General features: G+C 44.1%; 1 protein-coding gene across 1 annotated transcript in view; it reads left to right on the top strand.

The window, feature by feature from the left end:
• The window catches only part of OTOA (otoancorin), a 68021-nt gene extending 53770 nt beyond the window's left edge, over positions 1-14251 (top strand). The window contains exons 22-26 of the mRNA XM_075831562.1: positions 1138-1280; positions 10407-10543; positions 11172-11269; positions 11504-11702; positions 13948-14251. Coding sequence (XP_075687677.1) covers positions 1138-1280; positions 10407-10543; positions 11172-11269; positions 11504-11702; positions 13948-14012 — 642 coding nt within the window. The 3' untranslated portion in view covers positions 14013-14251. The remainder of the gene's footprint in view (positions 1-1137; positions 1281-10406; positions 10544-11171; positions 11270-11503; positions 11703-13947) is intronic.
• Positions 14252-15392: the final 1141 nt, after the last annotated feature.

Here is a 15392-nt window from a genome sequence, read left to right as displayed (position 1 = left end):
ACAATATATACCACTATTAAAGAGGTTTTCCACCTTCTGACAACTGATGACCTATCCACCGGATAGGTCATCAGTATGTCATCGTTGCGTGTCCGACACCCGGACCCCGCACCAATATGCCCGCAGGCCACCAGATGTTGTGGCACATAATGCTATGTACGGAGCACGGAAGCAGTTGGCTCCGTACATAGCATAGCGGCCGTGCTGCAGAACTGCAGGTCTGCTCCTATTCACTTGAATAGGAGCAGAGCTGCAGTACTGCAGCTCGGCCGCTATTCCGTGGCCGTAGCCAACTGCTTCCGGTTTGTACGTCCGGTGCATGGAGGCACTGGACTAGCTGATCTGTGCGGGACCCGGGTGTCGGACCCCCACAGATCATGTACTGATGACCTATCCAGTGGATAGGTCATCAGTTGTCAGAAGCTGGAAAACCCCTTTAAGTACGCTGAGAACTGACTTCTGTACAGAATAATAATAGCTGATGCCTAGGTAAACTCATGCAAAATAGCTCTTCTCCAGAAGGAAGAAAATTGTCGCTCTAGAAGCATCTATAGGTGACTACTTTGTAAATCAATGTCCAACCATTTATAGAGCCTTGAAACATGGCCCTGGTTAACAGCCAAACCAGAGACACTCATCTGTATACAGCACTGTTTAAGAGTGGTTGCTCCTCATCAGTACAGAGTAGAGTTCTGGTTGGCTGAGTGAGACGCCTTTGACGCAGCTCTTGAAAGGCGGCACTAAAGAGACAGTTTCCTTCAACTTTCAAGAGCTGCATCAAATATGTGTAACTCCGCCAACCAGAACCACACTCTGTACTGATGAGGAGCAATCACTCTGAAACAGTCATGTCTACAGATGAGTTGGGTTTGGCTATTATAAGAGAGTAAGAGAGTAAAGCATAAGATGTTATTTTACCTGTACATATTCAGCCATGAATGATGTACTGACCTCCACCCTCCCTTTCTGCTTTCCTTTTTCCATCTCTCAGGTCTGGTCCCTGTGTTTTGTGGGCTTTTCTGTTGTCTTATAGTAAAGTAACTCTTCTAGATCTCTAACTATTCAAGAGAACATAATGTTTTAATGTAAATTTATAAATATGAACATGGATACGAGTTATATCTGCAATCTTTACAGGCAAAGTCTATCCTTCATGGTTTCCTAAATGATTCTGGAAAATCAATAAAAGATTTGAAGAGCTTTGAACTGGCTGGTTTGGGAAACAGTCTTTGTGCTGCTGACATTGAGCAGATAGATCAGATCCACACATTGGAGGTTCGGTATGTGTTCCTAAAGCATCATGAAGGTCACAAAGTCAAAAGTCAAAAAGTTCATATTAGACTCTTAGTTATTGTGGGCAAACAAGTCACAGTGTACCTTGTCATTATTTATAAATGTATGCCATGTGGTTTTATCGATTGCTATTAAGTAGTTTTGACAGCTAGCAACCATACAGTAATTTTCCAAAAAATCCTTTAGGCTTAATGACATGTTCTGAGACCGTATTCTCTTCACATTTAATTTTTTCTACCACAATTGTCTTTTTTTTTTTAAAACATATTTTTATTGAATTTTTTCAACACATAAAAAAAACACAAATCATACAGTAATGCATTGCCATAATAATAAACATTACAAAAAATGTATAAATGAACATGTGAAAGTGAATGCTTCCTTGCAAGCTAGGTTTAACCTTGGAAGGTATTCCCCATAGGCTATCAGCCCTCCTTCATCTCCTCTATCCTTCCCATCCTTTAACCCCACATGTCGGGTATTCCTGTAAACATTGTTACATAACTTTGCATGTCTGCCTACCTAACATAACTAAACAATACACAAAACAAATAAGAAATGGGAGCATACATAACAATTGGAGCTTCGTGGAGCAGTTCACCTACTCAGGCAGCTAGTCCGCAAGAATAAAGAAATCCAAGAGGATACATATGCTTTACTCCCGTGATATTTTCAGTGCCCCTAAAGTGCCCTTGAGATCTTCAATCAGGTACCATGACGTTCCCGTAAATGGATCTATGATGTCCCTTCGTTCTGCACTGGTGAAATATTTTGTGAGGAAAAGCTTCCATTTCTCAAAGAATTTTTTGCTCTGCGTGTCTTTATTCTGTAATATACCAATGCGGTCTAGATAAAACAGTTTCCTCAACCCCTGGACCACCATGTTCTGAGTCGGTACTTCAGCTACCAGCCAGTTTTGGAGTATGCATCTCTTTGCCACAATCAGTGTGGCATGGGCCATGGGAGCTAAATGTGTAGTTTCTGTCCCTTCTAATTCTCCATCATGTTGTATATGGAATAAGACCTCCATTGGCCCTAAATTCCCATGGAACCTGCCCACCTGCTGCAGTAAGGATGTTATCTCCCCCCAGAATGGCTGAATATGTGCACATGCCCAAAGGCCATGATACATGTCCGTCTTTGAGATATTACATCTAGGGCATGCCGTTTTCCTATCTGGTTGTGAGGCGGAGGGGGCCAAGGTAAATGCATATATTGCTTGGTGAATGATCTTCAAATGAGTTTCCCTCCAGTTTTCGTTGTGCACATGTGCCCTGAAATCCACCAACCCTTTCTCAATATGCTTTTCAATGCCTGGTAAATTAAACAGTTTTTCCCATCTCCCAAAGGCCTGACCCGGGGACATCTTCACTAGTGATGGTCTGAGTGTACTATATAATTGGGAGATGGAGTGTCTGCGATTGTCCGTGAACCATGAATCAAACAGGTTGGGGGGGACCTCATCCGCTACATCCGCAAGTTTAGTTTTACAGAGATTAACTATTTGTAAGTACTGTAAGTGCTGATGCCGAACAAAAACGTATTTATTCTGGAGCTCTTGCAAGGTTAACCACCTCTTATCCTGCGCGTGGAACATATCCCCCAGTGTCGCTACCCCTTTCTCCCTCCATTCTGACATTAGTTTGTTAGATCTTTCCGCTGCAAACTCTGGGTGCTGCCATAAGGGCATGTGTTTTGAAATGCGATAAGAGAGGTTATAATGTTTGCGAAGTACCTTCCAGGCAATGATGGTATCTCGTAACAGAGATGATTTCTTGACGATCTTTGGGAGACAAGTGAACGTTGTGTGTACCAGAGCCATGAGATCCCAAGGTTTTGCTAGCTGTCTCTCCAGTCTAGTATTGGAGTGGAACTCTGTGTTGTGTTTCCAATCTAGCAGATGTCTACTCAGACAGGCCAGGTTATAACCCCGAATGTTAGGGAAATTGACCCCTCCTTCCGCCTTCCTCATCATGAGTTTCGTGAGCGCTATTCTTGGTTTCTTTCCCCCCATATGAATTTGGTAAATGATGAGTTGAGTACATTGATATCTGAGTGCTTGACCAGAAGTGGGATAGTCTGGAGCGGGTAGAGTAATTTCGCAAATCCTGACATTTTGACCAAACAGCTCCTTCCCATCAGTGATAGAGGTAAACTGTGCCATCTCAGAAGGTCTGCTTGGATATCCTGTATAAGGGGGGGATAATTTAGATCATACAGCGAGTTGGGTGCCCGACCCACTTTAATACCCAGATAAGTAATATTTGACTTAGCCATCTCAACATCCAGGGAGGCTAGGGACCGCCTATATGCTGGGTCCTGCGTTCCCAAATCTAATAACTGGCATTTTAACGTGTTAACTTTGTACCCTGAATAGCTCCCAAAGTCGTTCAATGCCTGGAAGATACGCGGAACATCTTTAAGGGGGTCTGCGAGAAATAACAAGATGTCATCTGCAAACAACGTTTCCTTGACCACCATCTCCCCCACCCTTATGCCCGTATATAAATTGGATGACGCCAGATAACGCGCCAGCGGCTCCAAAGCCAGATTGAACAACAGTGGCGATAGTGGGCACCCCTGTCTTGTACCTTTACATAACCGGAATGGTTTAGACAGAAAGCCTGGTGTGGAGATTCTAGCCTTAGGATCTTTGTATATGTGGTGTAATAATATCCTGAATGCCCCCGTTATTTCCATCCTATCCAGGACTGCATCCAACCAACCCCAACGGACATTGTCAAAAGCTTTCTCCGCGTCAAGTAAAAGTAAAGCCGAATGTTCCCCCGGAAATGGGTTATGCTGTACTCTATCTAGTACTGCCAGAACCGTCCTAATATTGGTGACCGCCGACCTACCCTTAATAAAACCTACTTGTTCTGGGGCTATGAGGAACGGCATTATATTCGCTAACCTATCAGCTATGATTTTGGAAAGGAGTTTAGCGTCTACGTTTATGAGCGATATGGGCCTGTATGACCCTGGTAGTAGGGGGTCCTTTCCAGGTTTAAGCAATAATTTCACATAAGATGTGTCTGCTGATGGTGGTAACCCCTCCTCTCCCAGAGCATTGTTAAACAAGGAGACCAAAGTCTCCGTAATCTGTTCCCGCATTACTTTAAAAAATTCGCCAGTCAGCCCATCTGGGCCAGGCGCCTTACTATTTTTAAGGTTTCTTATTGCCTCATCCACCTCCTCCCTTGTGACCCTGGCATTTAGAAGTTGCAACTGTTCCGCGGAGATGACCGGTAGAGTGACCTTGTCTAACAGTGTGTCTGTCAGTGAAAGGGAAGATGTATCAGAGTATAGTTCCTCATAGAATTTAGCCAAGATGGAATTAATACTAGTTGGATCGCATGTTTCTCGCCCATTATGATCCCTTAATTTCGCTATGTGTTGCACTGAGCGTTTTCCTCGAGCCATATTGGCCAAAAGTTTACCCGCCTTACTTCCGAACTTATGTAAAGTAGCTTCAAAGTCTCGAGTATGCATTGTTTCTTTCTGAGCTGCCCACTCGTCAAAAGAGTGTTTTGCCTGAATCCAGGCCTGTCTAGCATCTAGTGTAGGGTGTGCCAAATATGCTGTATAGGTTGCCCTCAGTGCAGCACTTGAAGCATTAAATTTTTGTGTTATTTCCCGTTTTTTGCTAACAGTATACGCCATTATCCTCCCCCTCAGCACTGCCTTGGCCGTATCCCAGTACAGTGAGGGGTCATTTCTGTGTTCTGAATTCGTCGACGCGTATTCTAACCACCACCCTCTTAGCTGTCTCACAAAGGTGTCATCAGTTGCTAAATGAGCCGGGAATCTCCATATGAAGTCTGATCCTCTGGGATATATTTCCTGAAGATCTACTCGTACCGGGGCGTGATCTGAGATTACTAGGTCCCCTATCTCAGCGACCCCCAGCCTCGGTTGTAGTGTTGGGGATATTAAAAGGTAGTCTATCCTAGACCAGGACTGTTGAGCGTGGGAGTAATGTGTAAATTCCCGGGCATCCGGGTTACCCCTTCTCCAGGGATCTATTAAGTGTGTTCTTTCCATCAGGGGTCCCAACACTCGGTCCTGTTTTCTGGGAGCCCCTGTTGGAATGGATCCCGTGCTTTGTGGACTGTGTGTGCGTCTATCCTCCTTGTGATCAGAAACTGAATTAAAATCACCTCCCACTATTTTGTGCTGGACATTATCTGACATAAGGGCCCTTTTCAAACCATTGAAAAACGCAATATTATCACTATTAGGTCCATACACGTTATAAATGCTTAATACCCCGCATGGTGTGCTTAGAGTAATATGGAGCAGTCGCCCTTCCCTATCTGCATCAGTGTGGATTACCTCATGAACCAGGTTTCTATTTATTAAAATAAGTACCCCCGCTTTACGGCCACAAGCTGAAGAGCCGTATACTTGGCCCACCCACAACTTTTTCATGCGGTGGAAGTCGCTCTCCTCCAAATGTGTCTCCTGAAGAAGAGCGATGTCCGTATGGAGTTTTTTTAAGTGACGGAGTACCATCATTCTCTTGTTAGGGGACCTGAGCCCCTTTACATTCCACGAGGTCAGCTGCATAGAGTGGGCGTTCTGAAAAGGTTCACTATTGACTGGTCATATATATCTAATTCTAGGCAAGCGTGCTTTGCTGCCTTGGTAGCCGCCCGGCGGCGTCTGCTCCAGATTGCTCCCAACATTACAATAACAACATTTACATTCGGTGCCAGAGAATTGGCATAACCTTTAACAACAAAATGCCCATCCAGGAATGTCACCAGCATTTCCTGTGAGACAAACTTTAAATTGGCATACATAACTTCACTTTTTTCTGGTCTGTGACCCCTCCCCCCCTCCCCTTCCCGCCATCTTTTCGTGATATACTGGAACTTCATATTTTAATTTTTAAAGTATCAAAATAAGTTGGGCTTCCTATACAACACGAGTACAAGTGCTTATGCCTATTATAGCATGAATTTTGTCATCATAATATCCCACCAGAACCAATTGCCACATAAATATATAAGGCACAATCAAATGCGCTCATGGAGCCTTTATGCGATACTTATCAGTCCGGGATGGTTGCAAGCCGGTTTTCTGAACGATGTCGATGTGGCATCTTCGACGATTCTGCCCGTTGTTGCTTGGGTGAGGAAGTGGAATTGCGGGCGATATCTGACCATGTACAGTCCCTCGGTGAAGAAACTGGTGCACGGGGACCTTCCTCTCCTGTACCTTGACTCGCCGTCTCCTCTCCCGATTGTCTAGGACCCCGAAGTCCAGGAATCTTGTCTACATACAATGCCGCCTCCTCAGGATTGTGGAATACCTTGGTGGCGCCATCCGTCTGCATGATCCTCAAAGTGGCCGGATACTGTAGCTGAAATTTGATTTTGCGTTTGTAAAGGGAGGTGCAGACCCCTCCAAATGCTCTCCGACGCCTTGTGACTTCCGCCTAATAATCTGAAAACAGAATGATTTTTGTCCCCCTTATATGCAAAGGGGTATTACGGTTCCTGAAAGTGCGCAAGAGTTCCTCTTTGTCATTGTAATCCAAGTACCGCATGATCACCTGGCGCGGTCTGCTTTGCGGCTCTCCTTTGGCGTTGGCGCTCGGACCAGGGGGGCCCACTCTGTGTGCCCTTTCCACTCTGCAAGATCTGGTCAGGCCTAGCGCTTCTGGTAACTCCGTCTCGCAGATGCCCTGGAGGAGCTGCGGTCTAATATGTTCAGGCAGTCCCACTATCCTTAAATTGTTTCTTCTGGACCGATTCTCAAGATCTTCTAAGCGGTCTCTGAGTTTTGTATTATCTCGCATTAGGTCTCTAATGCAGGTATGTGCCCCTGCTGATTCATCCTCCATGAGACCAACCCGCTGCTCCAATTCATCTAGTCGATTGTCATGAGATGTCACCTCATTTTGGAGTTTTTGGAGCGTTGTTGTGACTGTGGCTATTAAGGATTCTCTGATGTCGGGGGCCAGTTGGGTAGATACCTCAATTGCCAGCTTCCGATAATCAATCTGTGAGTCTGACATTGCCGACGGTGATAGCATTTCCCTCTGAATTTCTGGGCTCTGAGACCGGCTCTGTGAATGTGGTGGCTGCAGCGGCGCCGCCATCTTGGATGGCCCCTCACCTCGTGTGCTGTGCTCGGCCGGACAGGAGATCTCTCTGCTGCCGCTCCGAAGGAGATATCTCTCCATAAACCGCCCGGTTCTTTTCCCCCACCTCTCCTCCTAATGCCGGGGTGTTTATATCCTGCGGGTGTGTGGCGTAGATGGGTTAGGAGATCAGGGCTTCAGGAGCTCATGTAGCTCCGTCCTCACATCCCAGCGCCGGAACCGGAAGTCCACAATTGTCTTTTATAATGAGCTGTGTCTCATAATGATGCATCCAAGTTACACTATATGGACAGAAGTATTGAAACACCTACACATTACACCTACAGGACCTTTTTTTTTATAACATCCTATTCTAAATCCATATGCATTAATTTGGAGTTGGTCCCCCCTTTGCCGCTAAAATAGCTCCACTCTTCAGGGAAGGCTTTCTACAAGATTTTGGAGTGCCTGTGGGAATTTTTATCCATTCATCCAGAAGAACATTTTTGAGGTCAGACACTGATGTTGGAGGAGAGGGGCTGGCTCATAATCTCCATTCTAGTTTATCCCAAAGGTGTTCAATAGGGTTGAGGTCAGGGCTCTATGCGGGCCAGTCAAGATCTTCCACACCAAACTCACCCAACCATTCCTGTATGGACCTTGCTATGTGCACTGGGGCACAGTCCTGCTGGAACAGAAAAGGACCTTCCCCAAACTGTTCCCACAAAGTTGGAAGAATACAATTGTCCAAAATGTCTTGGTATGCTGAAGCAGTAAGATTTCCCTTCACTGGAACTAAGGGGCCTAGGCCATCCTGAAAAACAACCCAATAGCATTATCCTCTTCCACCAAACGTTACAGTTGGCACAATGTAGTGAGGCAGGTAACGTTCTCCTGGCATTCGCCAGACTCGTCCATCAGACAGTTAGATACAGAAGTATGATTCATCATTCCACAGAACACGTTTCCCCTGCTCCAGAGTCCAGTGGCGACTTTACACTACTCCATCTGATGCATGGCATGGTGCTTGGTGATGTAAGGCTGGCATGCAGCTGCTCTGCCATGGAAACCAATGTCATGAAGCTCCCGGAGCACAGTTATTGTGCATATGTTAATGCCAGGTCAGGTTTAGAGCGCTGCAGTTATTGAGTCAGCAGAGCGCTGGCGACTTTTATGCACTATGTGCCTCAGCATTCGGCGACGCCGCTATGTAACTTCACGTGGTTTGTTACTTCGTGGCTGAGTTGCTGTGGTCCCTAAACGCTTCCACTTTGCAATAATACCTCTCATAGTTAAACGTGGAATATCTAGGAGGGAAGAAATATCAGGAACTGAGTTGTTTCAATGGTGGCATCATCTTAGGCTTAGTTCACATCTGCATCAGTGCTCCATTCCGACGTTATGTCGGAGCTTTCCATCGGAACGGAGCCCTGACTGACACAAATGGAAAACATAGGTTTCCGTTTATTTCAATGGTGACGGATCCGGTGTCAATGGTTTCCATTTGTCTCCTTTCTGCAAGGGTTCCGTCGTTTTGAGAGAATCAATACCGTAGTCGACTATGGTTTTGATTCCGTCAAAAGGACGGAACCCTTGCACAACGGAGACAAACGGAAACCATTGGCAACGAATCCGTCACTATTGAAATCAATGGTTTCCGTTTGTGTCAGTCAGGGCTCTGTTCCGACGTAAAGCTCCGACGTAACGTCGGAACGGAGCCCTGATGCAGATGTGAACGAAGCCTTACAGTACCACGCTCTAATTCAGTGAGCTCTTTAGAATGACTATAGAAGATTGATCTTGGTTTGGTCAAGGATCTTATTATGAATCTCACCAGTGAAGTGGATTCTTGTACCGCGATCAAATTGGCACTGGATTAACTTAGATGCAAAGTCCAAGTAATCTCCCTGTTTTTCACTCTTGAACCCAACGCAAGGGGTAATGATCTTTCCTGGTCGCATTCCCAGGTCACGGCCCCTAGAGTAGTCACTTTGGGTGCATTGCTAGGAATATCTAGAGAAGATGCAGAAGCAACGTCAATAACTAAGCCACAGTTTGACACTAGGAGAGGGGACAATGGTGCAATAAACCAGAGGAGAAGATGAAGAAGTAACAAGGGGACAAGCAAGGGATCATTAACAGGAAGACGAGGCAACGGAAACCAGAAGGAGAAAGATGAGGGTGTAAATCCAGTGGCCCAGAGTGTAAAAATGCAGAATAGACACGGGCTAGAAAAAAAGGAAGTGTACCTTAAAACACAAACAATTGGTCCATAATATAAATTCACCCTAAATCTGCCGTCAGGCCTGATGTCATTTGATCGAGCTGTGGAAATCCAACCTGGCCAGTGTCTGAGAGCGTGAGTGCAGTGCTGAATCAGGCAGAGGTGAGTAACCAATCTCTTTGTTTCTTTTCTTGCCATCCAGGCCTCTTTTAAAGGTCTTCATCAAAACCAAACAAGACATCAAAGACATCAATCTAACAATAAGGGTATGTTCACACGAGGTCATTACGTCCCTAATTAACGGACGTATTTCGGCCGAAAGTACCAGACCAAACAGTGCAGGGAGCCGGGCTCCTAGCATCATAGTTATGTACGACGCTAGGAGTCCCTGCCTCGCTGCCGGACAACTGTCCCTTACTGTAATCATGTTTTCAGTATGAGACAGTTGTCCGGCAGCGAGGCAGGGACTCCTAGCGTCGTACATAACCGAAATACGTCCGTCAATTACGGACATAATGACCTCGTGTGAACATACCCTAAGAGTAATAATATTCATAATAATCATCGGTATCATAATACCAATATAATACATTACAAAAATAGGTCAAGCCAATGTTAGAATATTAACTTTTATGAGAAACGCCCATATGCCTGGTGGCCAAGAATGGGAAGGCTTAATGTCTGTCTCTATTATGGATGGTTATTATAGCTCAAAGGTGCCACTGTATGAATAACTAGTAAACCTTTGCATATTACATGTTATAAACTGCTGCGTGATCTTGTCTCATTTTTCTTTAGCTCAATTATTTCAAGAATTGGATCTTTTCCTTGTAGTCCAAAAATTCTGCAAGCTTTTAAAAATAAGGCAGAGAAGATATATGGAAAAACTGAGAAGTGGAGCCATTTTGTTTTGAATGACGTTGGCTACATAGCAGGTAAACCAAAGGTAGATGATGTTACATTCTTCTAGGTAATGTTCCTGATGCTGCCTCTTGGAAAGAAATGTACAGTAAAATTTCATTAACCCAGCAATCAATAATTCAGGATATGCCATCAATATTTGATCGGTGGGGGTCCTACTCTCGGCATCCCCACCGATCAGCTGTTAAAAAGGGCCACGGCGCTCAGGCGAGTGCTACTTTCCCTTCATTTCTTAAACTGCTCCATACTGTACATGGTCGTCACATTCGTAGCAGCATAGCACAGTATTACAGCTTCCTCCCATTTACTTGAATGTAGCAATAAAGAGGAAGAACCTCTCGACAAAGCGCCGTGGCCCCTTCAAACAGTTGATCATCGAGGGTGCCATGAGTCGGACCCCCACTGATCAGATTATGATGGCCTATCCTGAGGATAGGCCATTAATTTTCTGCCACCGGACAACCCCTTTAATGCTGGATTAAATGTATTTTTATGTAATAAGAAAAATGTTGGTGTAATAAAAAAGCTTTGTATGCCAAATGATACACTGTAGGCTATTTTGATACACAATATCTCCAAATCAATTTAAGTTGTACTGGTTAGCACTGACTAATGTTCCTGTTATGTGGTCTCTCTTTTAAGCTGGCTTAAGTAAACAGGATTTCAAAGCGCTTGATCCAAGACTTATGCCCTATATTAAGCCTTCCGCTATTAAACTTATACCCGAGGAGATATTTAAGGTAAGAATGTGAACTGGAATTTTCTGATGCGCATATATAAGTATGGACACGTGTATACATGTATATAGAAATTATATATATATATATATATATATATATATATATATATATACACAAATGCACATTTACATAGATCCAAAACATAACTTAAATTTAATTATAAATTATAATTTAAAGCATTTACGGTGCATTAAACTAGTAGTAAAAACGAATCTGATAATTTGCTTGCCTCAGGAGCTGTCACCTGAGCAGATTACAAACCTTGGACCTGAAAATGGAGTAATGGTTACAGAATCGCAGCGTGCCGTGCTGAACAGCATACAACTGCAAAGCCTTAGGCAGGCTGTAGAAGGCAGAAGAGCCAGCAGTAACACGTCAGTACTAGTGACGACACGCACTACGACCACAGCAACCACTCCCCCTGTATCACAGAGTAAGTAGTCACCTGCATGGAATACCCTCAGTTACTATGTGTATCATATGTGCATGAATTACACGTGTAGTTATGAATGGTGAAATGTATTTAAAAGTTTGGAATATTCCATAAAATTCCACAAACCTGTAAAAAATGTGCCCATACACATTACATTAATAGTTATAGGGGTTGTCTGCTTTGTACAATTCTTTTTTGTTAGAAGCGTCTCCCGACAATAAGCTGATCACAGGGTGCCCTGATGCGCTCGGCTGTCATTTTAAGGGGGAAGCCATCAGCCAGTATTCAATTCCTCTATAGCACCACCACAGGGGAAATAAAGCATTACACAGTGCCTTTTAAAATCAATAAATGTCACTGTAATATACAGATGTGTCGGGTGTTCCAGAGTTAATGGGGTTGAACAGGGTTAGAAAAACCTTGCTGCCTTCTTCTAGAAACAGGGCCATACTTGTCCATGGGTTGTGTCTTGTATTGTAGCTCAATACCATTAGGGCATGCCCAGACATGGCGGAATTATTCCGCAACTGTCCGCATCAATGCCGCACAGAATCTGCGTTGCAGATTCTGTTGCGGATCTGCCCAAAATGGGCAATAAATTGATGCGGACTAGCCGCTGCGTATTGAGGTGAAGTATTTCCCTTCTCTCTATCAGTGCAGGATAGAGAGAAGGGACAGCACTTTCCCTAGTGAAAGTAAACAAATTTCATATTTACCGGCCGTTGTCTTGGTGACGCGTCCCTCTTTCGGCATCCAGCCCGACCTCCCTGGATGACGCGGCAGTCCATGTGACCGCTGCAGCCTGTGATTGGCTGCAGCCGTCACTTAGACTGAAACGTCATCCTGGGAAGCCGGACTGGAGGAAGAAGCAGGGAGTTCTCGGTAAGTATGAACTTCTATTTTTTTTTTACAGGTTGCTGTATATTGTGATCGGAAGTCACTGTCCAGGGTGCAGAAACAGTTACTGCCGATCGCTTAACTCTTTCAGCACCCTGGACAGTGACTATTTACTGACGTCGCCTAGCAACGCTCCCGTAATTACGGGTGCACACACGTAGTCACCCGTAATTATGGGTGCACACACGTAGTCACCTGTAATTATGGGTGCACACACGTAGTCACCTGTAATTACGGGAGCCCCATTGACTTCCTCAGTCTGGCTGTAGACCTAGAAATACATAGGTCCAGCCAGAATGAAGAAATGTCATGTTAAAAAACCAATACGCTCCGCAGCACACATAACATCTACATTACATCTGCGGACTTCATTGTGGAGCTTAAAATCTCCATTGAAGTCAATGGAGAAATTCCGCAATGAGTCCGCAAACAGTCCGCCACACGTCCGTAACAACCATTGTATGCTGCGGACACCAAATTCCGCACCGCAGCCTATGCTCCGCAGCAGAATTGTCTCCAACGTGCAAACGAACCCTACTAAAAAGCTGTGGAAGGCAATGGAGAAACGGGTCCGCTGCGGATTTCAGAGCAATTCCGCCACGTCTGGCCATGCCATTAGAGTGAATATGGCTGAACTGTAATACCATACACAACCAGTGGACAGGTGTGGCACTGTTTTTTTTGAGAAAGCAGACATGTTTTTTAAATCCTGCACGACCCCTTTACAGATGCTCTTTGTAGCCACTCACTGCTATTGCCAGTAGATGAATTAAGTTACTTTTCAGAATTCCTTAATATCATAATTGAAAATGGGTTACTAAACAAGACAACCTCTTTTAACCACCGAATAGGTGATGTGTTTGGTCCCTGAGGCTCCCACTGTTGGGACCCCCGTCAGTCAAGAGTGCCTTTAATGAAAGGAGAGGCAGTCACACATTCTCTATGGGACTGTCGGAGTTAGACGAGTGTTGTACTCTTCTATCTCCGGCAATCCCAGTACATTACTAATGACCGGCAATGAATAGAGATCTACGATCTATGAAAATGTAAATTTTGCTAATGCGGGAGTTTCCTATTATAAAGCTGAATTTCAATAGAGACTCTACGGAACCGTACTGTATTTCCGTATTTCAGCCTCCATTGTCTTTCTATTGTTTGCTTATCTCTAGTAATAAACGCTATACTCCTCCAAGAAAGCATACTGGCAGCTCAATGCAAAATCATAATATTTCCCACCATATGAACGGTTTTCAATATGAAAAATTATTCATATAAATATTTTTCATGACTGTCGACAAGTGACAGAAATCTATAGCAAAGTGAAAAAACATCTTCTTTTCTCTTTCAGGTGTCACAATAACAACTGACTATTGCGTTGTGTTTGCTTTTGCTTGTCAACTGCTATATTCATGAATTGGAGGTCAGTGGTATGTTACTGTTCTTAATGGTTATATTGTGCCAACCCTGCTATCCCTGCATATCACCACCTTCCTCACCATTTATTGGGGTTGTGTCTTTACTCACCCATATTGGGCATGACAAAATATCCCCAAATCTGCCAGTTATATTGTTAACCTGACCTACTCCTTGCTTCAGTTTTATACAGATTTTTACTGTGATGTAAACATATCTGTGAGCAAAATAAAATATTCTTTTTTGTGGCCCAGTAACTGTGTTACTTTTTTTTGTAAATCAGAAAATCAGGTTGTACAGATCCGTAATTCAGTACCCATATGGGACCATACTTATACTTACGAACATCCGAATTCTAAAAAGCAGAATATTTAAGCCCCAACCTCATTTCACCAGAAATTCCCTCAAAACGTCAAGGAATGCCCAATTTTCAAAACAAATTGCTATAACCCCGGAAAATGTTTCAATCCGTTTCGTGGGACTGTCCTGTGAAAATGAAGACTGATGGCAAGTATGCATACTATACCTCAGTATGCCTCCGATTTTAGAAGAGAATACCCTCGTAATAATAAGTTGTTGGAGAATGTTTTTCATTCAGAATCTGTGAGAAAACAAATTTTGGCATGGCCCATTGCATGTCATATTATGGGGCTATTTGCTCACGGAGGCACCATAAGCATGAAGAGCCTATGGGTGCCTAAGGCCAGGATCACACACACAATTCTGATGCCGTTTTTGATGCAGTCTTTGGCCAAAGCCAGAAGTGGTTCCAAGAGAATAAAAAAAATCTTGTAACTCGAGTCCAATCCTGTATTTGGTTAAAAAAAAACTGAGCCAAAAACTGCATCAGTCTCTCCTGGCCTAAGACCCCCATGCACACGAACGTGTTTTTGCGGCCGCGATTCACCAGCAAATCTGGCCCAAAATGGCCAATGATGATCCACCATTGCCTTGCCCCATCACACTAACCCCCGCACCCCATCTTAAATAAAAATAAAATGATGAGAATTGAAAAAAAAAAAAAATACTCTACTTCACTCCAGCTCCTTCATCATTCAAGTGCGCCTCATACAACATAATGACGCCAAGCAGCGTCATGGCGTTGTATGTGATGCAGTACTGATGATATTGAAGTGCTGCATCGCATATTAGGCCCTGACGCATCAGGACCTCCTACGAACGGCGCTGGAGTGATGAGGGAGCCAGATGGGGAAAAAGGAGCGCTAAGGTGAGTGTGTGTTTTTTTAATTTTCTTACCGATGTGGGGGGAATGTATGGCGCACGGCCTGGCTAAATGATGCCCCTTAATAAATGTGTCAGAGTTTACTCCAACGTCAGTCCTAATAAATTCCCCTCAAAGTGTCAAAAATTAACATTCAT

This window comes from Rhinoderma darwinii, chromosome 6 (assembly GCF_050947455.1).
Source record: "Rhinoderma darwinii isolate aRhiDar2 chromosome 6, aRhiDar2.hap1, whole genome shotgun sequence".
NCBI classification, from domain to species: Eukaryota; Metazoa; Chordata; class Amphibia; order Anura; family Rhinodermatidae; genus Rhinoderma; species Rhinoderma darwinii.
This window is presented reverse-complemented; position numbering and strand designations above follow the sequence as displayed.